General features: G+C 47.1%; 3 protein-coding genes across 4 annotated transcripts in view; 1 reads left to right on the plus strand and 2 right to left on the minus strand.

The window, feature by feature from the left end:
• Positions 1–23555, minus strand: part of LOC136657586 (glioma pathogenesis-related protein 1-like) — a 32288-nt gene extending 8733 nt beyond the window's left edge. Inside the window, exon 1 of the mRNA XM_066634506.1 lies at positions 23376–23555. Coding sequence (XP_066490603.1) covers positions 23376–23555 — 180 coding nt within the window. The remainder of the gene's footprint in view (positions 1–23375) is intronic.
• LOC136657440 (GLIPR1-like protein 2) lies at positions 2934–11964 on the minus strand. Of its 2 annotated transcripts, XM_066634311.1 has the most exons (5): positions 11783–11964; positions 9571–9674; positions 6039–6124; positions 3802–3834; positions 2934–3703 (listed from the first exon to the last, which is right to left on the minus strand). In XM_066634311.1, exons 1-5 carry the CDS (start codon positions 11957–11959, stop codon positions 3531–3533), a joined length of 573 nt encoding a protein of 190 aa, XP_066490408.1. In that variant the 5' UTR covers positions 11960–11964; the 3' UTR covers positions 2934–3530. The 2 variants fall into 2 exon arrangements, 1 of the variants encoding a protein (XP_066490408.1); XR_010794757.1 differs by lacking the exon at positions 9571–9674.
• Positions 23556–26084: 2529 nt separating the features above from the next.
• The window catches only part of CAPS2 (calcyphosine 2), a 35084-nt gene continuing 33199 nt past the window's right edge, over positions 26085–27969 (plus strand). Inside the window, exon 1 of the mRNA XM_066633746.1 lies at positions 26085–26168. The gene's annotated coding sequence lies outside the window, so the exon portion shown is untranslated. The remainder of the gene's footprint in view (positions 26169–27969) is intronic.

Below are 27969 nucleotides of genomic sequence, written 5' to 3' on the forward strand. Positions count from 1 at the left end.
TCCGGCAAGGACGTTAGATCATAAGTATAACCACAAATACAGAAATCTAATACTAAGTGAAATCCACCAAGCAATCTGAATTTCATAATTCTTCTGAATCTTTGGTTTCTTCTATATACAGAGATACTATTATATGTATAGGATGCTATTTTTTCATACACATACTTCCAGTGGCATACTTGAGAGTGGTGCTTGTACTTACTTTAATACTGTCATAGGAACTGTTTGGAACGAGTTGCTTCAGTCCCGGAAACATGCACAGGAAATGGTTTCTGCATTCAGGACTGCTCAACCACCACCATCCCTTGTTTAGACAACCCCAAGTATAGTATTTTTTACCTTATGCATAAAAAATGTTTTTCTTCCATGATTTCTGGCATATGACAAAGCTATGGCCAGTGCTGACAACCTATCAAGTTCTCCCATTAAGAAGTTCTTAACGGGGTTTTCTTCAGAACTGTTGGTTGCATTTTGTCCACAGTCTTTTCTTGCAAAATCAATTTTTTTCTTTTGAATGGGACTTACATTTTATTTTGTTCTTCAGTAAAGATGTAAATAATACTGCACAGTACTACCTCAGAGAGAGAGAGAGAGAGAGAGAGAGAGAGAGAGAGAGAGAGAGAGAAATTTGGTTTTATAAGACCAATTTTGGCCTAGATTTAATTATGCCTAGTGCTTGAAAGTCAAAGGGTGATCCCGCATCCTCCATACACAAAAGCTCCTGTTGGCTTTCCCAAAAGACAAGACCTGGCTTGTAGTGGATTGTACTCTTTGGAGTCAGATACTCTGTAGAAGTAAACAGTGGAATAAAACTCTTCTTGGGAGCCAATGGTTTTGATTTTTCTGGTAGCAAGTTTCCAGAGGACTCACAGCCCAATCCTACGTGGGCCAGCTGTCATCACAGCACCTCTTCTGCTGGTCCTGACTGTCAAAAAGCAGTCACTGCCAGTTGTAAAAGATGCTCTGGCAGCATGCTCAGTAGTGTGCTGCTGGGGTGCTGGTGGAAAGGCTGGAGCCTTCCTGCTGGCCTAAGTGGATCCAGAGCCACCTGCCTCCAAAGGTGGCAGGGGACAGTGGAACAGGGGCAGGGAAGGCTGAACGATGTAACAATGTGGCCGGGGATAAGGCCACAATCTGGGCCTTTCCCAGACCCAATCCTGCAGAATGGGTTCATGCGAACCCGCATGAGCTATTTAGCAAATGTACATCCGATCAGACACCCCCTGCACTGTGGAGCCTTATCCCCAGGTAATTGCTCCCTGACCCAGAGGAGACTTCTTCAACTGCATCCTTGCAGGATGCAGTGGTAGCCATTATGGTGCTGCTGCATTGGCGAGTGTAGTGGAATAGCGGAAGATCTGGCAAGGAGGTAGAATGTGGTGTCCACAGTGCCCCTTGCTCTAAGTAAATGCAGGGTTAAAGCCCAGGTGGTAGCTGGGGGGTGTGCTGCACAGCTGCAGCCACTAGAGGCTAAAGTGAACCTGGGAGCACATAAACAGCACCTGGAGGAACTAGTGGGGGTGGGTTGTAGAAGGAGTGCAGGTTGGAGGCAGGTGAGGTGACTGACTGACTGGGCTTATTGGATTTGGAATCTGACCTAGGACTGTGACTTGGCATATTGACTTTGGATTTTGACTTGGATACCCTGACTGATTTGACTGACTTACCTGGAACCTGACCTCAGATTGTAACTTGGCTTATTGGCTCCAGACTCTGAATTGGCAACTCTCATTGATTGGACTGGTTTACTTGGAATCTGTGGACTGGAACTGGACTCTTTGCTTGCTGCACTGGTGAGTTTCACAAGGGAAACTAATCAGCCTTAAGTGGGCACGAGGCCCAGTGGGGAGGAGCTGTGGCAAGACAGTGGGTTGGTGGGGGGTGGGAGAATATGATTGGGTTCTTAGTGTACATGCTGGCTTCTAATGTAGCCAAGCATGGATTTGGCTACTCTTGGGATCAGCGACATAAGACTGTACTAGGCCAGGGAGTCTTTAGGCAAAATGATCTTGAACAAGCATTCTCAATGTACTGTTTTAGAGCTGTAGCCTATATTTTACAAGACCAACTCTGATGCCCCTCTTTGCTGGTCCCACTCACCCTCACATAGGCTCAGGATGCCTATGGAGAACAAAACAATCATGTGTGTATATTGTGGATGAAGTTGCTTGTGAAAGTCATCTTGTCAGTACCACAGATGGAAGGAATTTGGGCCAGGCTCTACCCTAATTACAGGACCTGCCCTTACTCTGAACCACTGTTACTATCCTTGATCAGTGAAGAGTTGTGCAAAACTCTACAGTGGCAGGATTGGGAGAAGCTTATGTGCATCTGGACACAGGTATGTTTTCTCTAGCCCAGGAGACTGGAGATCAATGATCTGACGTGCCAACAGAAGTACTGCCCTACTGATTAGGTACAAGGGCCAGGCTGATAATATAGACACCAGGCCTGTTAAACCAGGGGCTTAACAGGCCCCTGTCTGACAACTGCAGGAATTGATGTGCCCAGTGCCATTACTTTCTGGCCTGGAGAAGGGTTCTGAGGCATATGCACATACATAGCTAGTTCACTAGATTGGGCCCCAGCCAGACCAGGGTTGATCCCAGGGTTCAAACCCTAAAGTGCCTGATATACACCCTGCTCCTATGAGCAAAAAAGGCCCATCTGATATTGTACATTGAATGTATTAGATAGTATGATGGGATGGCCTGTCTATGCATCTAGGTGACGCAGATTGCATCCACGGCAGATTGTGGGGTGACCTTCACCCCAAGTCTGCTGCCATCTTCCTCTAACGTGCTATGGATGTGAGCCACATTGATCTGGTTTCCAACTGCTAAAAGCGAGCCAATGGATTCAGGGCCATGCCAATCGTGTGGTATGATAGGTACATAGCTACATATTTGATAATAACATTTATTTTTCTGGTTTTAAAATATCCAAGAGACTACTAGTGACCAAATAAACAGTCTATAATTTTATACAGTTTTAACAGCCCAGTCCTATCCTCTGCCCGTCCAGTGCATGCAGTTCCACTGTAGCAGCTATGGGCAGACCAGGAAACAGACAGCCCAGGAGAGGTAAGTGAAGACATTTTACTGGCCCCAATGGTCTTACCAGACTTACACCAGTTCTTTTGCTAGCATAAGTCTGAAAAGCCTCTGAGGGCAGATCTGGGTCAGGAAGTGAGGATAGGATCCAGTGTGTGTGGCTGCCACTGAGATCCACCCCTAACCATCCCTCTGCCCCAATTTGCCCCCTGCTGCCAACTTGCTGGTGATGGCAGATGTTCTGTCACCTATACACAACCTCTGGGGCTTTGTGCTAGTGGCAGCCACCTATAGAAACAGCAGAGTGCTTAGCAGATCATGAGATCCACCAGTGTAAGGCCCAGACAAGATTGGGCCATAAATGTCATACAAAACAATGAAATTAACCAAATTTTAAAAACAGTAACTCAGGATAATAATCTGAACGTTCATGCAGATGTGCTCTGTTTGGATATTCAGGAAATGTTATTTTCTAGGTTACATAATATCATATAGATCATTTTTGCAATTTAAACCAGGATAATACTGTTGTAAACAGTAAGCAGCAACAAAGGCCAGAAACAATAACGATGGTCTTAAAACCAAAACAGCAATGCAGGATTGATCGCATATAACCCGGTGCTCCCAGGGTGGAAACCATCGTGTATAGCCTGTTTAAAAAAAAGGGGGGGGGAGCACATAATTTTTAACGAGCAATAATTTGTTTTTGAAGCAAATTTAAACTATAAAATAGAACTGCAATACATACGCTTGCTGTTGTCATTATCGCGCTGAGAATTTCCTGGGACAGGAAGAAGAAATGTAATTAACAAGTAAATAGACTTTTAAGAATATTAATATTTTTCCAGGGTTCTGGTGATGGTGACAGGGGTGGGGAAAAGGGTGGATCAGTCCCAGGAGCGTGGTGGTTTCCTGACCCCCCCCTAGGTTTGATTTGCCTTTAAGGATCAGCTTGGCCTTGCACCAGCCCAGTGGCTTCTAGGGCTTACTCCGGGGCAAGGGGACAAACTGAGCTCTTGGAGACCTTCAGCAGCCAAAACTCCCCTGTGGGATACAGCAGAGCCTGCCCCACTGCTGTGCTTCCACAGGGGGAGTTAGGATTGGGCCATAAGAAAAAGAGTAGGTCTTTCCAGTGTGAACATTGTTCAGCCCTTGTTAGAATGCCAGACAGCTTAATTTTTATGTTTGACCCCAAGCGATCCAATGTCGGTGAGGATTAGAACCTTTGGTTTCATAGTGGGATATTTTTGAAAACAATACCAACTATAGTTGACAAGAAGAACTATATGTTGGCAACCTTCAGTCTCGAAAGACTATGGTATTGCGCTCTGGAAGGTGGTTCTGGAACAGCATCTAGTGTGGCTGAAAAGGCCAATTCGGGAGTGACAATCCCTTCCACACTGGGAGCAAGTGCAGTCTGTCCCTGGTCTGTCTCCCTGGCTATGGGCCTTCCTTCTTTGCCTCAGACTGTTGGCCAAGTGTCTCTTCAAACTGGGAAAGGCCATGCTGCACAGCCTGCCTCCACGCAGGCCGCTCAGAGGCCAGGGTTTCCCACTTGTTGAGGTCCACTTCCTAAGGCCTCTTGCAGATGTCCTTGTATCGCAGCTGTGGTCTACCTGTAGGGCGCTTTCCTTTGTTGATTAGCATCCTAACTTCTTTCCCACTTTTAATAGTTCCCCAGTGAAAGTGAGGGACTGGGAGCTGGGGTAGTTACCCCTCTTAAAGTTGACTCTCAGAGGATGATTATAATCTTGAAATTTTAGTTGGACAGAATTTCTTCTACTGGACAACTATGTCCTTTTGTGCCTGTATGTGCATATATGTTGTTTTTCAAATTCTTTTCAAAAACTGCACTCCACCATTCCCCCTTTGGGGAACAATATCAATTAAAAACATTAATACTAAAAAATACCACAAAACACAATAGAACACACCAGTAATTGAAAGACGATCCAGTGGAGGAACACAAAGTGAAACAAAGTAAAATAAAAATACTGGCAGGGAGGAAAGACAGTTGCACAAGTACAAGGCAAGGAATTTTAGGGGCCACCACTAAGAAGGCCCTCTTGCACATTGCTACCAACTGTAACTCAGATGGCAGAGGACTATGCAAGAGCTACTAGCTCCATGATTATGATGTACAAGTAGATTCATCTAGAAAAGAAGACAATTTGTTTATGTACTATGTAACCCAGCTATGTAGTAACTTCCTATGAGATAGCAACTTACAAGCGTGTTGCAGCACAGACTTGCCTCACTCACTTTGCGCACGTAGTTAACCATGAGCCACTCTGTGTGTTCTTGCAACTATGCACAGAGTGCCTACAGGTTTTCTGGGTTAGAACTGGGAAGGTGCATTAGGAGGACGGATCAGAACATGTTCATGCACCTCCTTAATTGTACCACCGGGCAGGGGAGCGGATCAGACGGACTGTCTATACCAGCATTTCTCAATATTTGTCCCTTGCCGTACCACTTCACACAGTCCACCTATTGGAAGTCACTGGAGATATTACTTCCAGTTACTTGCAGATTGGGAAGCCAGAAGTGACACAACGAACACCAGTATGTGGCTTAGGGCACACAGGAGGGCATTTATCAGCACATGAAAAGTGCACCCAGGAGCTTTGCTCACTCAGCCCGGCCTCCTACCGCTGCTTGTGTTGTATTGCTGGTCTCGCTGTGAGGCGGCAGAGGTCTGGGTGTCCCGTGAGGGGGACCAGATGCAAGGGGCCAGATGCAAGGGAGGGCACCAGGATGAGGTCTCTTGTTATCTGGTGTGCTCCCTGGGGCATTTGGTGGGCCGCTGTGAGATACAGGAAGCTGGACTAGATGGGCCTATGGCCTGATCCAGTGGGGCTGTTCTTATGTTCTTATGTGAGCACCAGCAGACACCACCTCACTTACCACCAGAAAAACAATGGCCTAAGCTGGGCCATAATTTAATTTTTAATGAATTTTTGCATCATTCGGTTGTATACTTACGACAAAGTTTATTTTCACACATGTCTCCTTCCGAGCAAGCACTACATGGCTGTCCAGTTTCATAAGGCCTCCTTGGGTTGTTGCCACTAAAGAACATAATTTTCAGAATGTAATAAGGCACTTATTACACACAGCTAAGCTGCATATTAAAATACAAGCTACTGCAGCACATTTATTTACTGTGAACCCTTGATTCAAGACAATTGTTTTCCATTAAAATGAGTCGTATATGTTTTACATGTGCATATCTCCACTGACTTTGATGCATTTGGATTTAATGGACTTTTGGCATCAATGGAACCCCTCTCCCCCAATCAGTCAGTTAAACTGAAGGTTTGCTGTATTCAGCAAATGGAAGTTGCATCATCACTATGACTGGGGAAAGGAGGTGAAACCCTCTGCCAATAGAAACTTTTTCTTCCAATTAAAAATTGTGTGGGGTGAAATTGGGATTGGAAAAATGGCTGCAGCTAAGTACTTAAGCCCCTGTATGAATCCTCAAGGTTTCAGCCTGCTTTAGACTCTCCCCTGCACTATTTATTTCAAAGACCAACCCCCCCCCCAAGAACTGTTTAGGCAGTAAGGTTCATATCTAGTTTCCCCTTGTTTTTATTGTAACAGACTAACGTGGCCAACAATATGTAAATAGGAACAATCCAATGGATGCATGTGTGTCAGCAGAGAACACACAAAAGCAGGGCCTAGGAGAGGGGGGTAAAGGGGGTAATTTGTACCAGGGCCCAGGGTCAAAAGGGGGGCCCAGGAGCCAGAGGAGTGGGCCTAGAAATTTCCTGGGATCTGACATTTTCCTATCTACTCAGACTTGTTGCCCGTATGGGATGCTGGGGACACTACTGATGCCACATGGGTGGGTAGACCTGGGCTCCAAAGACTTATCTAGCTGTCTCTGCCCTCCCTCACCCTGCTTCGCCCCCCCTGCCCTGTTCTGCTCACCCATCACCACCCTCCCCTGCTCTGTTTCACCCCCACCCTTTGCAAAGGGGTCACAAAGAAACTTTGTCAGTGGCGTCACTAGAATTTGCGTCACCCCATGCAGTGGGCGGTGCAACGCCCCAGGTAGTGGGCATGGTGGTGTACCATTGCCCCACCCCCACTGGTTTTTTTGCCGTACCTTTTGTTAGAACACAGATATTTCAATGTGGTTTGTTTCATTGCATTCTTTGTGAAATTACACATTGATTGATATATAACATGATAGGATTATTCCTCCAAATTCTGATTTTAGTGATTTTGAAAACTTGTAGAATCACACACTCCCCATGTCAACTTACTAGCACCTTATTGCAGCAGTTCTCAAACTTTTAGCACTGGGACCCACATTTTAGAATGACAATCTGTCCAGGACCCATTGAAAGTGATGTCAGAAGTGACATCATCAAGTTAATTAAAATTAATTACAAATAATTAAATTAAAATAAAAGAAATAATTATAATGATTTCTATATTTCTATTTCTAATTTATAAAAAATTATAAAAAAAAATTTTTTCAGCAGGGGGAGAGTAACTGGCCCACCTCACCCCAGCGGTGTCTGTTCTAGTGGCTGTCTGCTGGTATTCACTTGCATCTTTTTAGATTGTGAGCCCTTTTGGGACAGGGAGCCATTAGTTATCTGATTTTTCTCTGTAAACCGCTTTGTGAACTTCTAGTTGAAAAGCAGTATATAAATACTGTTAATAATAATAACAATAACAAAATAAGGGGAGCCAGTCCTGTTCCACCAGGCGAATCTACTCTGAAGTAAGTCCCATAGTGGTCAATGGGGCTTACTCTCAGGAAAGTGTGGGTAGAATTGCAACCTGTGAGCTCAAGCCTATGAATGTCTACTCTGAAGTAAGTCCCATAGTGGTCAATGCAGCTTACTCTGTAGTCTGCCTGCAATAACCCCGCCCCCCCCCAAAAAGAATCAGTAAGATTTCCAGCCCTCCCAGTGCCCAGTTTAAAGTTCTTCTGTTTCAAGCATATCAATACAAAGACCCAGCTGGCTTTACAAGTGCAAAACAGAAAACATTCCCCTTACCAGATCAAGCCTCTTTTTTGTCCTTTTTAGTGGGGGGGGGGGGAGGAGGAGGCTGCCTTCTGGAGCATTTGTTGCACTTCAGCTCCATTCAGGGACCATTCTGGTATCCTCACATTCCGCTTTGCCTGGCCTGACCACCAGCCAAGGCACATCTGCCTACTCATGAGTAAACGTGAGGCTGCTTTGCTTTCCCTAGGGTTCAACAGACTGCAGCTGGGGGGGGGACCTCCTTCTCGGGTGTTTTTGGGGGTTGCATTCATTGGATCAGGACCATTCTGATGTCCTTCGAGCCTCTCAGCCTGCCTGGACTAAGGCAGGTTCGCCTACTCATGAGTAAACGCAGCCACATGGCTTCTTTTCAGCCTCAGACTCACAGCTGGGAGGGGAGAGCTTCTCAGGTGTTTTTGGGGGGCTGCATTCATTGGATCGGAACCATTGTGGTGTTATTGGATTCCTCTCAGCCTGCCCTTTCCGATGGACTATGGCAAGTACACCTACTCACAAGTAAACACGTGGTACGGCTCACTTTCACTTTCCATTGGGCTCCATGCATTTTTTTCCTTCGGTTTTTTGGTCATAACTTTTGAAGGAAAGGAGCTATTTCACTTTTGTTTTTTGAATTGCATTCCGCTGGGCATTCCACATCCAACGGTGTATGACATGATGGGGTAGCTCCTAATGCTGCAATTTTAGCGCATCACCCCCCCAGGCGTGTCACCAGGTGCGGCCCGCAGCCCCTGGCAACGCCACTGAACTTTGTACCCCCGATAAAATTCCTCTCAGAGGCCCTGCACAAAAGAACATTTCCAAATTATGACTGCATTTAGACAGTATAAACTGTGGTTTCATGTTCTAACAATAGAACAATGGGTTCTATTTGAGCTTCCATAGTGACAAGCTATGGTTTAGATCTGCTTTGGCTTCCCATCTGCTTTAGGACTCAGCTTCAACAGTTCACACCTGTTTTCATGGTGCAGCAGCCTCTATAGGCGGAGCAATGGCCTAACAGTACTTTGCCTGTGGGCAAAGTATTATTCAGACATAATAGAAATTTCCATGAACTATGGTCACAAAACCCTTCAACCAGAGACGTCAAAGTCTGGTTTGTCAGCCCCAAACAAATTATGGTTTTATGCAGGCTAGGGTTCAAAACTAACATAAAAGCAGAGTTTAATTAAACAAGTTTCAGTATATCTGAATGCCTAGTTAACTTGAATTCACTCTGAAAGATGTAGGGATGATGGGCATTAGTTTAGATGGTTTTTTGAAAAGATTAGTCAACTTCATGAAAGAAAGCAGTATCAATGGCTTTGGAAAGCCATGTTCACAGAGGGGCAGAACAAGGGATGGCCAGAAACTTAGAAACAATTTAATTGTGAATACCTATGCAATTATCTGGATAAATAACTTTGGTATTTTGGAATGCTTTCGATATTCCAGTGTGAACACAAATTTAGATCAATATAAGTTCTCTGTATAATTGGTTAACTTACGCTGGACCATAATTGCACACAAAGTTTTCAATATTTTTGTGACGACCCAGATTATGGCAGAAAACAACAGCACAGCCAAGTTTATAAGTAGTATCCCATACAATCTGAAAAAAAAAATCAGATTTATTTTACAAAATAAGACATAATCCGTGCTAAATTTCCATTGTCCCCAATAGTTTCTTCTTACACCTGTTGATTCACATGATCTACGAGTTCTTGATGTTTTACTTCAAATAAGTAGCAAACGGGAACAAAAGTTACCTGAGTATACCGACCACATGTTCTTGAGCATGTGTTATTCTGGTAATTATAATAAGCTACCTCCGAGTGCCATGAATGGATTGAGTTAGTAGGATTAAATGGACGTCTGAAGGCATTTCCAATCCACAGATTTTCTCCAGGGGGATTAAATTGAGGATCAGGATGGGAGCTTCCTTTTAGCTTTCTGAACGGGTTATGTTCAAAAACGCATTTCCTGGCCCACGCTCTAGCTGTTCTGGCTAAAGCTAGATCCCAAGTCTGCAAAATATAAAAAAATATTGTGCGCAGTCTTTTTATTGTACAATTATAACAGCCATCTCCTCCCACTGCCAGCGCCCAGGAATCAATACTCTGCAGTTCAAATGAAGGACTGCTTCTGCCCCTGGTATCTTTACCAGCCACCAAGCTCTGAGTCCATCTCCAGTTCCTTCTGCCCTCAGACAGCTCAATCCTAAGTGGGTCTACGCAATGGCAAGTTCAATTATGTTCAATGGGGCTCAATCCTCACTGGCTGCAATCCTATCCACACTTTCCTGGGAGTACTCCCCATTGACTATAATGGGACCTACTTCTGAGTAGACAGGCAGAGGAAAGGGCCTGGAACCTGGATTGTATTACCAGTTGCCAGAAGAGTGCCACACACACAACCAATGTATCCCTCAGCTGTATGGATTATGATTTTTCATTGCACACTGCATTGGGAACCAATGTTCCCAAGCAATAGGTGTGGGTTGCAAGTGCTTGCGCGCCTCACAGATGGTGGAACTTTTCAAAGGATTCCAGTAAGGAGGCTCTACCTCCCCTGCCTTCCTACCCACCACAAGTCCCTGGTGCACACATCATGGTCCTCTGTTGTGTTACTCTACAGGGTTGGCTGACAGAGCACCTGAACCAGCCCACTGGCTAAGAGCCCAATCCTCTGAATATCTGCTCAGAAGGCCCATTATAGTCAAAGGGGCTTACTCTCCAGTTAAGTATGGATAAGATTTACAGCTAAAACATGAACTAAGGCTGAAATCCTATCCATGCTTACCTGGGAGTAAGCACCATTGACTATAATGGGGCTTACTTCTGAGTAGACATGCATAGGTTTGGGCTCTGTGGCTGCAATCCTATGCTCACTTTCCTGGGTGTTATCCCCACTGAACACAATATGACTTACTTCTGAGTAGACATGCATAGGTTTGGGCTCTGTGGCTGCAATCCTATGCTCACTTTCCTGGGTGTAAGCCCCACTGAACACAATATGACTTACTTCTGAGTAGACATGCATAGGTTTGGGCTCTGTGGCTGCAATCCTATGCACACTTTCCTGGGAGTAAGCTCCATTGAAGACAATAGGACTTACTTCTGAGTAGACATGCATAGGTTTGGGCTCTGTGGCTGCAATCCTATGCACTTTCCTGGGAGTAAGCCCCACTGAACACAATAGGACTTATTCCTGAGTAGACATGCATAGGCTGGAGGAGAAGTTCATTATGGGTTACAAGTCATAGTAGGTATGTGCAAGCTCTTGGTTTTAGAGGCAGCCTGCCTCTGATTGCCAGATGCAGGGGAGGGCACCAGGACTCAGGTTGTGCCTGTTATCTTGTGTGCAACCTGGGGCATTGTTGGGCCACTGTGAGATACAGGAAGCTGGACTAGGTGGATCCATCAGGATCCAGCGGTGCTCTTCTTATGTTCTTAGGATTGGGCTCTGTGGCTGCAATTCCATGCACACTTTCCTGGGAGTAATCCCCATTGAAGACACTGGGACTTACTTCTGAGTAGACATGCATAGGTTTGGGGTGTGAGGCTGAAATCCTTCTACTGTACACTTCCCCAGGAGTAAGCCCCGCTGACTGTAATGGGACTTACTCCCGAGTAGACGCCTAGGCTTGGGCTCCGAGACTTCTTGCCCAGGGCTGGCGAAGGCACTGCGCACAGGAGGACCCCTCGCCCCCGGGCTCACCATGTAGCGCATGTTGGCGGCGGGCGGGCGGACCCGGGCGCGGAGCCGGTTGTGGGCGTCCAGGCACCGCCGGATGAAGCGCTTGTCGCGGATGGTGGGGTAGTACCCCTGGCGGGAGTCCTTGCCGCGCCCGGGGAGCCCCAGCGCCGCGCACAGCAGCAGCAGCCACGGCCGCATCCCCGCCGCGCTCGCCCCGCCCCTCAGGCACCCGCGCCCCGCATTGGACGGCAGGGGTGACGTCACCCTCGCCCCGCCCCCAGGATGCTCCAACCGCCTCGCCTGTGCGCGTGCAGCCTCCGCGCGCCTTCCCTGCACTGAGCCCGCTGCGCCCCCCTCTGCATGTCTACTTAGGAGGGAGTCCCAGTGTGTTCAGTGGGGCTTACTTCCGGGAAAGTGTGCGTAGGATGGCAGCCTCGCAGCCCAAGCCTATGCATGTCTACTCAGGAGTCAGTCCCATTATAGCCAACGGGGCTTGCTCCCAGGAAAGTGTGCCCAGGATTGCAGCCACAGAGCCCGATCCTATGTATGTCCACTCAGAACTAAGTCCCATTGTGTTCAATAGCCAACCTCTGCATGTCTACTCAGGAGTAAGTCCCAGTGTGCTCAGTGGGAGTTACTCCCGCACAGGCACAGCAGCAGCACCTGGCAGCCTCCTTCGCACCCTGCAGGGGGTGGCTCCCCAGTCCCCTCCAAAGGCAGAGCACCCCTCGACCCTCCTTCAGTGTCTTCCCCCAGAGCCCAGTGGCTGTGCTGCAGTGACTGGGGAGCTCCAAGGCACCCAGGCTTGCAGGCAACCCCCGCATCCCATGGCAGGGAGTTCCGCAGACCCCTGATGCAGTGCGGCCCCCAGCCCTGCAGGTGCGTCCTCCACCCCCCAGAGACAGGGCCTCCCCCAGTCTTGCAGGCTTGAAGGTGGCCCCCACGTTCCGTGGCAGGGAGTTCCACTGTCCTGACCCATTGAGAGTTGGTGCCCGAAGCACTTCTGTTGGTTTGAGCAAGTGCTGGGTTCAAAACAAGCCAGAATGCAGGGACTCTGCTTGACTGCGGGAAGGTCCTGCTAACCCACTTAATCCATTTCTACCCAAGGTTTCATATACACAGCAGGGATCAAATGTGTACACTCATAATAATTTATTCTATCATCAACACCAACAAGAAGCTGATGGAACATACCAAGATCCAGGTCTACAGAGTATGCGTCCTGAGTACACTTCTGTACTGCAGCGAGTCATGGACTCTTCGCTCACAACAGGTGAGGAAACTGAACACTTTCCACATGCGCTGCCTCCGACGCATCCTCGGCATCGCCTGGCAGGACAAAGTTCCAAACAACACAGTCCTGGAACGTGCTGGAATCCCCAGCATGTATGCACTGCTGAAACAGAGACCCCTGCGTTGGCTCGGTCATGTCGTGAGAATGGATGATGGGCAGATCCCAAAGGATCTCCTCTATGGAGAACCCGTGCAAGGAAAGCGCCCTACAGGTAGACCACAGCTGCGATACAAGGACATCTGCAAGAGGGATCTGAAGGCCTTAGGAGTGGACCTCAACAGGTGGGAAACCCTGGCCTCTGAGCGGCCCGCTTGGAGGCAGGCTGTGCAGCCTGGCCTTTCCCAGTTTGAAGAGACACTTGGCCAACAGACTGAGGCAAAGAAGGAAGGCTCATAGCCAGGGAGACAGACCAGGGACAGACTGCACTTGCTCCCAGTGTGGAAGGGATTGTCACTCCCGAATTGGCCTTTTCAGCCACACTAGACGCTGTTCCAGAACCACCATTCAGAGCGCGATACCATAGTCTTTCGAGACTGAAGGTTGCCAACAACAGCCTGAAATCTTTCCCAGTTGGGGCCTGTTATTGATGCCACTCCTTTGTATAAACCAATTGCTAAGGCGATGGCTCATGATCGCCTTTCCTTGACTTTGTTCCAAACCTTGAAAATGTCTCCGTGCAAGGTTTCTAAATGCTCAGGTTTCCTGCCATTTCTTTTTACTCATAGCAAACATTTTAAATCTATTTTTATTATCTTGCTGCTCTAATACAAGTTGTCCTTCTATCCTGTTTATCCATTCGAGCATGGCCTGGATTTGTGCAGTACTATAATATCAAAGGAGGCTTGGAACGCTCACCTCCATTTTCCTTATTCTTTATTTGGATTTCAGTATAGAACGAATAGAATTCCTTTATCAAAATTTAAGTAAAGAAAATTCATATTTTTGGTGAAATAAAATCCGATGAAGTCCAAGATGAGAATCATGACCTACCTGGTTCACAGCCCAATCCTATGCATGTCTATTCAGAAATAGACTACTTCTGGGGCTTACTCCCAGGAAAGTGTGGATAGGATTGGGCTGTCACATGGCACCACTGCCATGAACCTGCTAAGGGCCCAATCCTATCCAATTTTCCAGCACCGGTGCAGCCGCAATGCAACCCCAAAGTAAGGGAACAAACGTTCCCAAACCTTGAGGAGGCCTCAGACTGCCTCCCCACCACAAGAAGCAGTGCATGCCCCATTGGCACGCTTGTACCGGCACTGGAAAATTGGATAGGATTGGGCCCTAAGTAGACTTGATCAAGCCACTTCTCGTGCTCTCTCTCTCTCTCTTTTTACAACCTCAGCTGTAAAATGGAGATAATATTTATGTTACAGGATTTTGGGAAGGATAACAAGATAAAATACATTACATGTTTTGAATATTTGAAATACAAACTATAATTGCTTCCCCAGCTGATAAAATTCTTACAGCCCAGTTCTAACCTCAAGATACACTGGTGCATCTTCACATATGCTGGTGCAACAACAGCCCTACCAGTGTAGAAGTTTGCCTGCTAATATACACGCACTATGGATGCTGATGCAACATCAAAAATATGGTGTCCCAATGTAGCTCAGACGCTGGCTGGCAACAACTGTGCCAGTGTTGGGGCTGGGTGGATGCAGTAATTGGCTCCTTGGACATCACACCAGTGACACTCAAGTGACACCTGGTGGCGTCCATGGGTACAAGTGACTCTGGGTGCCACCTTACCATCCTGAAGCCACCTGCATCTGCTGCCTCCCCTCAGAGGTGTTTTAAGGGCCAGAGAGGCCACATGCAGCCTTCCTGGTCCTCAGAAGGCCTTCAAGAGGGCCTTTAAACTTCACTTCCAGTTTTCAGACAAAAACCAGAAGTGACATTTAAAGGCGCTTTGGATGCGGGGGGGGGGGGAGGAACGGCACATTCAGGCATACCTCTGGGTGCAATGGCCAGGAATGCCACTAGTGACACTCAGCTGTCACACTATTGATGCACTAACCTCAGTCTGTTGCTCCATGAATGAAAGGCTGTGTTGGGATTTCCATAGCAGGAAAAGGTGTGCCAGCTTTACTGGGAGGTCTGCACTGGCATGGCATTGCCTAGATGGGCTTAGGATTTTATGAACATTGCACTGGCATCAATGTGAATAGAACTGGGCCATCAATCCAGGGAATGTCCTACGCCTATTAGGCTCTGCAATCCTATCCTATTTTCCATTGCTGTTGCAGCCGCAATGCATCCTTGAGGCAAGGAAACAAACATTCCCTTAGCTTGAGGAGACCCCCATGACTGCTTCACCATTGCAAGATGCTATGCACATTGCTTTGGCATGGCTGCATCAATGCTGGCAAAATGGATAGTTTTGGGTCCTTCTATTGACTGTCATTACCCTCCCTTGCCTATTACTTTCTGGTATAATATAAAGTATAGCTGGAGATTGAAATAACTGAAGAAGGAAACTCTGGATTGCAAAATCTGATATCAAACAAGCATTTATTACTGATACCTTGGAAACCAGGCCAGACAATCAAATTCATCTTTACTATGTTTAGTAGCTGTTTTCACATCACACCAAACATAATAAATATCATATACTGTATTTGTATTTCATTTATATTTTATAGTAATATTTTTTTCTGGCAAAAATAACAGCTCAATAGAGTACTGCAATTAACAGTTTGTAATTTCATTAAAATGCAAAGTTGTCATATAAAATAATGACACTTACCAAACCTCCTTTAAAAACATAAAACCAGAAATCAGAACATAACATTAATGTAAATATTACCTATTAGAAACCCTAGAACAGTGAAATATTTCGTGCGATACAGAAATATTAGATACTAGCTCTGCAAACTCAAATTTGGATATCGGTATTTTAAATAGCAAACAACTCCAAATGCTATAAACATTAACAGTGGCCTTAAAATTGCAACAGCAATGCAGGATTCATCACAAATAATCCGAGATTCAAAAGGTGGATACCATCGTGAATAGCCTATTTAAAAATAAAAAAAAAGGAAAATAATTTTTACTGAACATGAACTTTTGTTTTTGAAGTACATTTCAATAATGAAATAGAACTGTAATACTTACGCTTGCTGTTATCACGATCACGCTCAGAATTTCCTGCAGGGAAAAAACCATTTTCAGAAATGAAGAAAATTCTGAAAATGTTACAATATTAATATTGTGTCTAGGGTTTTTCTTTTTGTGGGGAAACCAGAAGTGGGCTCCAATTGGAGCTATTTGCTACAGTGCGGAAGCCTGCAGAGGGGGCGAACATAAGAACAGTCCAGCTGAATCAGGCCATAGGCCCTTCTAGTCCAGCTTCCTGTATCTCACAGCGGCCCACCAAATGCCCCAGGGAGCACACCAGATAACAAGAGACCTGCAAGGCTTCCTGGGAATTGTAGTGAAGAACATAAGAACAGCCCCACTGGATCAGGCCATAGGCCCATCTAGTCCAGCTTCCTGTATCTCACAGCGGCCCACCAAATGCCCCAGGGAGCACCCCAGATAACAAGAGACCTCATCCTGGTGCCCTCCCTTGCATCTGGCATTCTGACATAGCCCATTTCTAAAATCAGGAGGTTGCGCATACACATCATGGCTTGTGCCCCGTAAGGGATTTTTCCTCCAGAAACTTGTCCAATCCCCTTTTAAAGGCATTTGGCCAGATGCCATCACCACATCCTGTGGCAAGGAGTTCCACAAGCTTACAGGACACTCTCGGAGGCCAGCGAGAACCCCCAGGTAAGTTTAAAATTGCTTTGCTCCTGGTGCCACTGCAAGTGCCTCCCTGCTGCCCCTGCAACTACTTACTGTGGTCCCAAAGTCAGAGTACAACTTTGGGATCTGCTGCTCTAGATGCTTTGAAGGAATTTCCCCTCTTTGAGTTCTCTTTCAGCACAGAAGCCAGGCCACCCATTAATAGGATAGAAAAGAAGCTTTACTGCCTCTCCGGAGTAAGAGTCTCCCAAGTGCAGCACGTTAATTTTTTTTCCACAAGAGTCAGTGGCAGCCATTTACTCAATTTTCTTGGAGTGATCAGTTCACATTTCCTCCAACTAGTCAGTTTACTTTATCCCAAACAGCTAAAGGAGAGGCGCTAAGATCCAGCTCTGCCCTGAATTCCATGTGTCAACACATTCGAAGACCTCATCAAAGTGTGATAGAAATTGAGTGGTGTGATAGGATTGCAACCCACTTCCAGCAATGTGAAACTGTATAATTGTTTCCTTTTTCTCAATGTTTACTTCACGTATACTTACGGCAAAGGTTATTTTCACAAGTGTCTCCTTTCGGGCATTCACTACATGGCTTTCCAGTTTTATAAGGTTTCCTTGGATAATTGCCACTAAAAACAATTTCAAGAATATAATACTCAGAGACACAGTTTTATATATAAACAACGTGATTAATAGCACAATCCTATGCATGTTTACTGAGAAGTTAGTTCAATGAAACTTTCAGCCCAACCCTAATTGGGCCTTGTGCAAGTCACAAAATTGGGCTGTCACAAAATACAACACACCAGCTGGGCTGCCACCACAAGTGTACTAGCTAGTATATTAGTACTTGTGTACTCATACTAGCTAGGAAGAGTCCCAGTGCCAGTAAGTCAGTGCAGGGGTGGATGAGGATGGGTGGAATGGGACTGGAGAAGGAGTGGAGTGGGGAGGGCGCAGACTGAAGCCAGGAAGGGGGCAGTATTGGCAGCACTGATATCCTGATATCCTATCCCCTTTCCTGGCCTCAATCTGCTTTCCTGGGGCCCTTTTGGACTTGTGCAAGCAAAGTAACTGGTGCAGTTTTGAGTAGATCCAGTCACAGCACTTCTGAGTAGATCTAGTAGTGGAGACTTACCTCCAGGCAAGGGAACAAGTGTTTCCTTACTCAGAGGAAACATCTGGGACCTGAAACTTTCCCATTGGATACAGCGTGTGTCTCTGGTGGCAGGGCTGCATAGGTTGGGGGAGGGGGATTTAGGTAGGATCGGGCTTCTCTTCCCAGATAAGCGTTCATAGAATTGAAACCAACTTTGTAAAGGAAGTAGGGCTGCCAAATGAAATCTTTATATTAGACCAGCCACAGTGTCACTATTTCTCATTGGGATTTGCATATTAAAGGCTGGTACTCTTGCCAAATCTATTGTGCATAGAAATGGTAAAGATGATAAATCTATTGTGCATAGAAATGATAAAGAAGGTATGAGTGGATGCTGCCTTCAAAAATTATTTTTAAAGTCATTTTCAGGGTTAAAGGTTACCACACAGCACGGGCTAGGCAACTTTTGGGAAAACGGTTGCAGCTCAGGGAATAACTGACCAATGTTGTCGCACTTTACTTGCAAAATTATGATAAAAAACAGGAGACACAGCCGTGCTCCTTAAAGCAGTGCAATACATGCAATAAGCAGCATATTGATACTGATTTAATCATTCCAGAGCCATGACAGTGTAATCCTATGAAGTGCCTCAAGTCACAATGTTAAACAACTCAGGTTAATTGGTAAATTATATCAAAACTAACCCAATAATGAGTACTGGATATTGCCCTTTACCTCTCCACAAGCCTCTAGTTCCTTATTGGGTCTCCTCTGACCTGCTTCAGCTCAGTATTTGGCACATATGCAAGGAGACAAAGGGGGGTTCAAAGGAGAAGATAGGATCCAGCATGCACCATCGCTGCCTGACCCACCCCCTCTTGCACTCTCCCCGCCAGGCCCTCCCTAGTGTAGGGCAACTGGGGGCCAAATCCTATCCAATTTTCCAGCACCAGTGTAGCCATGTCAATGGGGCATGTGCTGCAACCTGCAGTGAAGGGGCAATCATGGAGGCCTCTTCCAGGTAAAGGAACATTTGTTCCCTTTCCTCAAGGCTGTATTGTGGCTGCATTGGCACTGAAAAGTTGGATAGGATTGGGCCCTGGGGTGGGCTACCCTGGTCCCTACTCTTAGAGTGCTTTTTCCAAGCTGACATTCCCTTTTAAATTCCCCCCACCCCCCACCAATACTCATGGCATCCAGCCTGTAAGGAGGCAGTTACTGGATAGCATACCATTTTTGTATTCCTGATGCTTCTGAAGTCAATAAAAATGTGAATAAATTTACAAAATCCAAAATACATACCTATTTAAACTGCATGTCAGCTCTGTATGTTAGAATACTTTCTATGTGGACTTTTTGAGTGAACAATATGTGAACACAGATATAGATCAATACATAGAAAGTTCTCTTTAACATTTGTTAACCTACCCTGGGCCATAATTGCACACGAAGTTTTCAAAATTCTTTCTTTTACTAAGCTCAGCACAGAAAACTACAGCGCATCCAAGTTTATATGTTGTATCCCACACCACCTACAAAAAAGGTTTCATTTTACAAAACAAGGTATATTGTTGTACTAATAGTTAGCATTTCTAAAATTCAGTTTCTCCTCTCATGCACCCCTGAACTATCAAGGGATAAAAAGAATGAATAAGCAAAGGAGAGCTTGGGAGGAAAGATGCAATCAGTATTGTAACTTGTTGAGCTTAATAAGCCAATGAAACAACCAAATGAAAATATCAAACAATGAGAATGCATGATTGGAGAGAGGGAGAAAGATCTTCATGGAGAGACAGAGCTACCATGAGCTCTGAGAGACAGGTGATAAGTATCATCAGTGTATAGGTGGTACTGATCATTAAATTTTATGTAGTCATCCAGGAACAGTGTATATAGCAAGAATAACCAAAAGCCAAGAATGCAGCCCAGAAGGACTTCAGTGGAAACAGGTGAAAAAAAAATAAAGAAATAAATATCACAGAACTGTTACAATATCATAGAGATGAAAGGACTAATCCCATCCAATTTGCCAGTGCTGGTACAGTTGTGCCAGTGGGGTATATGATGTATCCTATGGTGGAGGGGCAGTCACTGGGGCCTTCTTAAGGTATAGGAACATGTGTTTCCTTACCATGGGGCTGCATTGCGGCTACACCAGAGCTGGAAAGTTGGATAGGATTGGGCCAGAAGTCTGTGATATGGTTCTGAGACAATACTTGTATCTTAATGATCTGGGTGCTTGATATTTTGCTTCTAATGATGCAAAGTATATGAGCAGTTTACCTGAGAATAAAAGTTACCTGTGTATAATGACCACATACACGTGTACAAGAGTTGTCCTCGTATTTGTAGTACTTGACTTCATTGTTCCATACACGGATGGCACTGAAAACATCAAAATCTCTTTTCCCGGCACTTGAAATAAACAAATTTTCTCCAGTAGGCATCAGATTTGAATCAGGATGACTATTGTATGTGCTGTGTTCAAAAATGCATTTGTTTGCCCATGCTCTAGCTGTTCTGGCTAAAGCTAGATCCCAGGTCTGCAAAATATAGAAGTATAATGCACAATTTTTTTAAAATCACAACCCTTTTAGTTAGCTACCTCTGACTAATGGACAAAGTATAACATCTTCGGTTTTCTTAAAATTTAAAGGCAAGTATTTCTTTGGATGCTTTCTGCATCAAGGTCTCTCTTTCACTTAACAAATATAGACATAAATAGAACAATTACAGTAGAATCCCAGTTGTGTGACCTTCAGTAGTCCAACCCACTTTAATTCTGCTTTATCCAAACCCACTATTTACAGCAGAGCTGGCAAACCTTTCTGGGAGCATGTGCCCAAATTTGTGATAATGTTCTAAAAAATTACCTCATGTGCCCATTATAACTTTGAGCAGCAGATTATTATTTATTATTATAATATTTGTACTTTACACATATTTTAATAAAGAGACTAAAATACTTGAAAGCATGCTTAATTTGATATTTGCACACCCCTATCATTTTACTGACCAGGAAGGAGTTCGATCTGAAGCCTTCCTGGTCCATGCTGCTTCTTTTTGAAATGGAATTGGTGCCGTTTGGGTTCCCAGCCTACTCTGCTCCTGCTCCTTTAAGAACACAAGAAGAGCCCAGCTGAATCAGGCCAAAGGCCCATCTAGTCCAGCTTCCTGTATCTCACAGTGGCCCACCAGATGCCTCAGGGAGCATGCAAGACAACAAGAGACCTGCATCCTGGTGCCTTCCTTTGCATCTGGCATTCTGGGGTAGCCTACTTCTGAAATCAGGAGGTTGCACATACCCATCACGGCTTATAACCTGTGATGGACTTTTCCTCCAGAAATCTGTCCAATCCCGTTTTAAAGACATCCAGGCCAGATGCCATCACCACATCCTGTGGCAAGGAGTTCCACACACAAATTACATGCTGGGTAAAGAGTTTTTTTTTTGTTTGTCCTAATTTTCCCGGCACTCAATTTTAGTGGATGTCCCCTAGTTCTGGTGTTGTTTGAGAGGGAAGAGAACAATTTCAAACACAAGTGGCATGCAGGTAGGCTGCAGATCGCATTCCTCATAAATAACCAAAATCTCAAAAACTCCTGTCTCTGCCTACTTGTAATGGAGGTGATCTCGGAGTACAGCAGACTTTCTACCCTCCTTCTTGGAAGGAGAATGGGGTGGGGAGCTCCTGGGGGGGGGGGTGAGGTGCTCCTTCCTTACATGGGATTCAAAGTTTAAAGGGAAGACACGCCCTTTAAATATTCTGTAAGTATGGAGTGAGGGAAGGGGTAGTGAAGTGCTCCTTCCTCCAACAGAGAGAGAGAGAGAGAGAGAATGGGAAAGGGAAAGGTCTAATTCCAATAAAGCATTTAGTGAGTGGCATGGCATGCCAACAAATATATAGCAGATCAAATATTCTGAAAGGTATTACTGAAACCTTGTTGAAGATACATGGTGTGGTCCTGCTTCTTGGCCTTATCCTGTGAAAGGTAAGGGAGGTCGTGATTTAGAACAGGTCTTTTTCTGTAATGGTGCCTGGTCTTCTGAATATTCTCCCTAGATGCCCTTTTAGAGGGCAGCTGAAAATGACTTTGTGTAGATGTATCTTTGAAGGAGGAAGAGACTAGATTGATTTAGGAGGCTGCTTTCTATTTGGTATTTTTAACTTGTATTTTATTATTTTGATGCATTTTGTTTTTATTGTATGGAATACATTTTGCTAGCCATCTTGTGTCATCTTTAGTGAAATCTGCATCTATGGAATACATAGATGGGGGGAAGCATCCCCATTCATTAAATGGGGAACCCTGGGTTGTACTATATACTCCCCCAGGCAATCTTGCTGTAGTCTAATCAGTGGCAGGTGGTAGTTTAGTTATTTCAGCAAGGCTGTTCCAAACTCTTAGGTCTGCCTAGCTGTCAAAGATGTGTTAGCACCAGTCAGGGCTGAATTTTTCTCGGGGTCCAGTTTTGAATCCATTTTTTAGCACTAAATTTTAACCTCAGGAAAATACACCTTCTATAATGCTGGGGATATGTTGCTGGAAAATAAGAATGCTGTGCAAATCAGTGCTGTAGGAGGAAATTACAAGTGGGGACTCCGTATTCATGGATCTAGCTCAACATGGATCCCCTGGATCCACGTGCAGCCAGACTTGGTCCCACCTGAGTTCTAAGGAGGTGCACTCCACCACCTCTAGAGAGCTTTCTAAAGCTCTCAGAGGCAGTGCATATCTGCCCGCTGCCTCTGCAGGCTTCAAAATGTCCTTAAAGGAAGAAAGAACACAACTTCCAGTTTCCCTTGGGTATTTGCCCCCATTTTGCTTCCCCCTGCCCAGAATGGCTCAGAAGGGGAGGGGTCACTTGCACCTTGCGGTGAGGCTCCCAGCAAAACTTAGTGCTTTGCACCTCCTCTAGCTACGCTACTGCAGGGAGCACTATGCCAGAAGAACAGAGGGCCTCTGAAGCAACCTGAGCAAGGTCCCTTTTGGGGGACAGGCGCAGGTTAACAGTGCAGTCCTATACATATTTACTCATCCAATGCATGAGTCAATCCTACACAATCCTATGCATGTTTACTCAATGTTCACTCCCTTTGTATCCAATGGAGTTTGCTCCAAGGAAAGTTTGTGTAGGATTGCAGCCTGATAGCCCCATCCTATGCATGTCTACTAAGAATTAAGTGCCCTTACAGTCAATGGGGCTTGCTTCCAGGAAAGCGTGGATAGGATTGCAGCCTAACAGCACAATCCTATGCACGTCTACTCAGAAGTAAGTCCCATTAGAGTCAGTGGGGCTTGCTCCCAGGAAAGTGCTGGGAGCAAGCCCCATTGACTCTAATGGGACTTACTTCTGAGTAGACCGCCATCGTTGGAGCTCCAAGTCTTACTGCTGGCCCTTGCTGGCAGGGCAGGAGCAGCACCCATCGACCCGCCCGGCCCAGCCTCCCGGGGCGCACCATGTAGAGCATGTTGGCGGCGGGCGGGCTGACCCCGGCGCGGAACTGGTTGTGGGCGTCCACGCAGTGCCGGATGAAGGTCTTGTTGCGGATGGTGGGGTAGGGCACGGGCTGGAAGGCCTCGCCGCCCGCGGGCAGCCCCAGCGCCAGCGCCGCCCAGAGCAGCAGCCGCAGCCCCATCGCCCTGCACCTGCCGCGCCCACCTGGCCAGGCGTCCGCGCCCAGGATTGGACGGGAGGGGCAGCGCCCAAACGGTGCCCGGTGACGTCACCCGTCCTCCCACCCGCCCGCAGGGAGATGCTCCAACGGCCTCACTGGGCGCGTGCGGGCCGGGAGGCTCTGCTGTGCAGCCTCTGCGCGCCTCCCCTGGACTGAGCCCGCTGCATGTCTACTTAGGAGGGAGTCCCAGTGTGTTCAGTGGGGCTTACTCCCGGGAAAGTGTGCGTAAGATGGCAGCCTGGGAGCTCAAGCCTATGCATGCCTACTCAGGAGTCAGTCCCATTATAACCAATGGCGCTTGCTCCCAGGAAAGTGTGCACAGGATTGCAGCCACAGAGCCCAATCCTATGTAAGTCTACTCAGAAGTAAGTCCCGTTGTGTTCAATAGCCAACCTCTGCATGTCAACTCAGGAGTAAGTCCCAGTGTGCTCAGTGGGGGTTACTCCCAGGAAAGGGTTCATAGGATTGCAGCCACAGAGCCCAAACCTATGCATGTCTACTTAGAAGTGAGTCCTATTGCAGTGATTTTTAGCCTTTTTTTGTCTCATGGCACACTGACAAGGTACTAGAATGGTGAAGGCACACCGTCAGTCTTTTGACAATTGGCAAGGCCCGCCATGCTGTTGGTGGGGGCTCACATCCTCCAATTGCTTTACTGATAAATGACCCTAGTTCCCTCCCTCAAACTCCTATGGCACACCTGCAGACCATTTGCGGCACACCAGTGTGCCATGGCACAGTGGCTGAAAATGGCTGTCCGGCTGTGTTCAAGGGGTCTTACTCCCAGGAAAGTGTGGATTTATTTTATACAGGTATTTATATACAGCCTTTCTTTGGTCCTCAGATTTCTCCTCAGACTTTAATCCAAGGCGGTTTACATAGGCAGCCTGACTTCTGAATTGACCAGCCTAGTCTTGTGCTGCCAGGCCAGGCCAGGGGGCTTGTGCTGTACAATCCTGTGCTTCTGTCTGCCTCTGCCGGCCTGCACTTCTCTGAGTGTCTTCCTCCTGCTGACCAGATGCCTCAGGGAGCACACAAGACACCCAGAGATCTGCATCCTGGTGCCCTCCCTTGCATCTCATATTCTGAGATAGCCTACGTTTGAAATCAGGAGATTGCAGATACCAGTCATGGCTTGTAACCCGTGATGGACCCCCCCCCCCAATCTGTCCAATCCCCTCTTAAAGGCACCCAGGCCAGATGTCATCACCACATCCTGTGGCAAGGAGTTCTACATACTAATTACGTGCTGGATAAAGAAATATTTTCTTTTGTCTGTCTTAACTCTCCTGACACCTTGGATACCCCTGGTTCTGATTATGGTTACCTGGTTCTGGTCACCATAATCATAAATTAGTGGACCTCCAAATGCTGTCTGGTTATTGGGATGTTAGTTATTGGGATGTTAGTCTGAGGCTAAGAGGCAAAGAAGGAAGGCCCATAGCCAGGGAGACAGGCCAGGGACAGACTGCACTTGCTCCCAGTGTGGAAGGGATTGTCACTCCCGAATCGGCCTTTTCAGCCACACTAGATGCTGTTCCAGAACCACCTTTCAGAGCGCAATACCATAGTCTTTTGAGACTGAAGGTTGCCAACTACTATTGGGATGTGCAGTGGATGGGAAGGCAGGTGAGGCAGAGCCTCCCCACTGGAGTCATTTGGAAAGTGCCACTACTTGTGAGGCGTGGGGGCAGTTGAGGCAGAGCCTCCCCGGCTGGAGTCTTTTGAAAAGCACAGCCACCTGTGAGGCAGTGGGTGGAGAGGCAGGTGAGGCAGAGCCTCAGCTGCTTTGAAAAGTGCATTGAAAAGCGCTGCCACCTGTGAGGCGGAGGTTGGGGAGGCAGAGCCTTGGGGTGGGTAGGGAGGTGAGGCAGAGCCTCCCCACTGGAGCCCTTTGAAAAGTGCCACCACTTGTGAGGCGTGGGGGCAGGTGAGGCAGAGCCTCCCCTCTGAAGTCCTTTGCAAAGCGCCTCCACCTGTGAGGCTGTGGGTGGGGAGGCAGAGCCTCCCTGAGGTGGCGCCTTTCGAAGGACTGTGGTGGGGAGGCTCCGCCTCACCTGCCCCCACCCAGCACACACCCCTGCCTTGCAGGCAGCCAGACACTACACAGGGTGGTGTCAAGTGTGTGCAGGGGGGGCCTGAGCATCGAGGGTCCCCACAGCGAGGGCTGGGTGCCACCCCTGTGGGGCCCTCGTGCAGGCGCCCTCTGCCCAGGGAGCGCGCTCCCCCCTGCCTGGCACACCTGTGCAGGTGCACGGCCGGCCCGGGCGAGAGGTGAGAGCGTCAGCGGGGGGGGGAAGGCGAGGGGGGCCGGGTCCTTTCTGGGCTGCGGGACCAGGCCACGGAGCCTCGTGTGTGTACTGGTTGCCCAGGCAACGCGGCCCGCCCGAGGCGAAGTGGAGGCCCAGCCCCGTCCCAGGCCAGGCCCCTCCAGAGCCGCTCTTCCCTGGGCCCTCCGAGCAGGGCTTGGAGTTCCCGGGGTAGGGAGCGGCCTCCAGTGGGCGTGGAAGACCCCAGTCCCAGGCCTGCCTGCTTGGAAGTCGCGCGCGTTCTCGGCAATGGGGCTTCTCCCAGGTAAGCGTGGCTAGGGTTGCAGCCCAAGCCCAGGACCGTCTACTCAGAAGTAAAGCCCATGATAGTCAATGGGGCTTGCTCCCGGGTTATTGTGGCTAGGGTTGCAGCCTCAGAGGCCAAGCCTATGCCTGTCTACTCAGAGGTAAGTCTCATTCTAGTCAATGGGGCTTACGCCCCGGTGACTGTGGCTATGACTGCAGCCTCAGAGCCCAAGGCTATGCCTATCTACTTGGAAGTAAGTCTCATTATCATCAGTGGTGCTTACTTCCAGGTAGCTGTGGCTAGGATTGCAGCCTAAGAGCTCGAGGCTATGCCTGTCTACGCCCTGCTGAATCAGGCCAAAGGCCCATCTAGTCCAGCTTCCTGTATCTCACAGTAGCCCACCAGATGCCCCAGGGAGCACACAAGACAAAAGACACAACCTGCATCCTGGTGCCCTCCCCTGCGTCTGGCAATCAGAGGCAGGCTGCCTCTAAAACCAAGAGCGTGCACATATCTACTATGACTTGTAACCCATAAGAACAACCCCATTGGATCAGGCCACAGGCGCATCTAGTCCAGCTTCCTGTATCTCACAGCAGCCCACCAAATGCCCCAGGGAGCACACCAGGTAACAAGAGACCTCATCCTGGTGCCCTCCCTAATGAACTTCTCCAAAAATCTGTTCAATCCCCTCTTAAAGGCATCCAGGCAAGATGCCATCGCTACTTCCTGTGGCAAGGAGTTCCACAGACTAATTAAAAGCTGGGGAAAGAAATATTTTCTTCTGTCTGTCCTAACTCTCCCAATGCTCAACTTTTGTGGATGTCCCCTGGTTCTGGTGTTATGTGAGAGGGAAAAGAGCATCTCTATCCACTCTGTCCATACCCTGCATGATTTTGTATGTCTCAATCATGTCCCCCCTCAGGCATCTCTTTTCTAGATTGAAGAGGCCCAAACGCTGTAACCTTTCCTCATAGGGAAGGTGCCCTAACCCAGTAATCATTTTGGTTGCTCTCTTCTGCACCTTTTCCATTGCCACTATGTCCTTTTTGAGATGTTGCAACCAGAACTGGACACAATACTCCACGTGTTGCCTTACCATCAATTTGTACAACGGATTTGTCTACTCGAAGTAAGTTTCATTGTTGTGCTTACTTCCAGGTGACTGTGGATAGGATTACAGCCTAAGAGTTGGATCCTATGCATGTCTACTCAGAAGTAGTAGCTTCTGCCCCTATGTTGACAGGGCTGGGGAATAATGGTATATGTAATAGATTGAAAGTTGTTTTAAAACTTTACTACTGCATAACTTCAGTGTGAGATATGTATCTAATACTTTTACATATATAGAACTGTACAAGATACAGCTCTAGTATCACTAATGTTTCTGTTTTCAGGAACTTTAAAGGGTGAGGGCCAAGTGCTGTAATATAACTCATTACTAGCATTTATGAAATTTGTGATACTCTCTAACAAGAGTTTGACCCTTAACAGTTGGTGTTTGTGGTTTTGTTGCTAAGGCATCTAGCTCTGCTGTGAAACCCTGGAGAAAGCTGGCAATATCTGCTGTTCCACAATACATTGGATGTTGATGTGAAATTCTGATGCAGTTGACACCATTCTTTGTTGGTTCTGCACAATGGAGTTTCGTGTAACTCTAAAGCAGGGGTGCCCAAACCCCGGCCCGGGGGCCACTTGCGGCCCTTGAGGCCTCTCAGTGCGGCCCTCAGGGAGCCCCCAGTCTCCAATGAGCATCTGGCCCTCCTGAGATTTGTTGGAGCCCACACTGGCCCGATGCAACTGCTCTCAGCATGACGGC

The sequence above is a fragment of the Tiliqua scincoides genome, chromosome 7, assembly GCF_035046505.1.
Source record: "Tiliqua scincoides isolate rTilSci1 chromosome 7, rTilSci1.hap2, whole genome shotgun sequence".
Taxonomy (NCBI): domain Eukaryota; kingdom Metazoa; phylum Chordata; class Lepidosauria; order Squamata; family Scincidae; genus Tiliqua; species Tiliqua scincoides.

Coding starts and splice junctions, on each gene's coding strand:
- LOC136657440 (XM_066634311.1), bottom strand. CDS start 11,959: ATGCGGCCGTGGCTGCTGCTGCTGTGCGCGGCGCTGGGGCTCCCCGGG. Junction 9,675..11,782: donor CCGCCAACATGCGCTACATG/GTGAGCCCGGGG, acceptor TTTTTTTTTCAG/ATTGTATGGGATACTACTTA. Junction 6,125..9,570: donor GTGTGCAATTATGGTCCAGC/GTAAGTTAACCA, acceptor TATGTTCTTTAG/TGGCAACAACCCAAGGAGGC.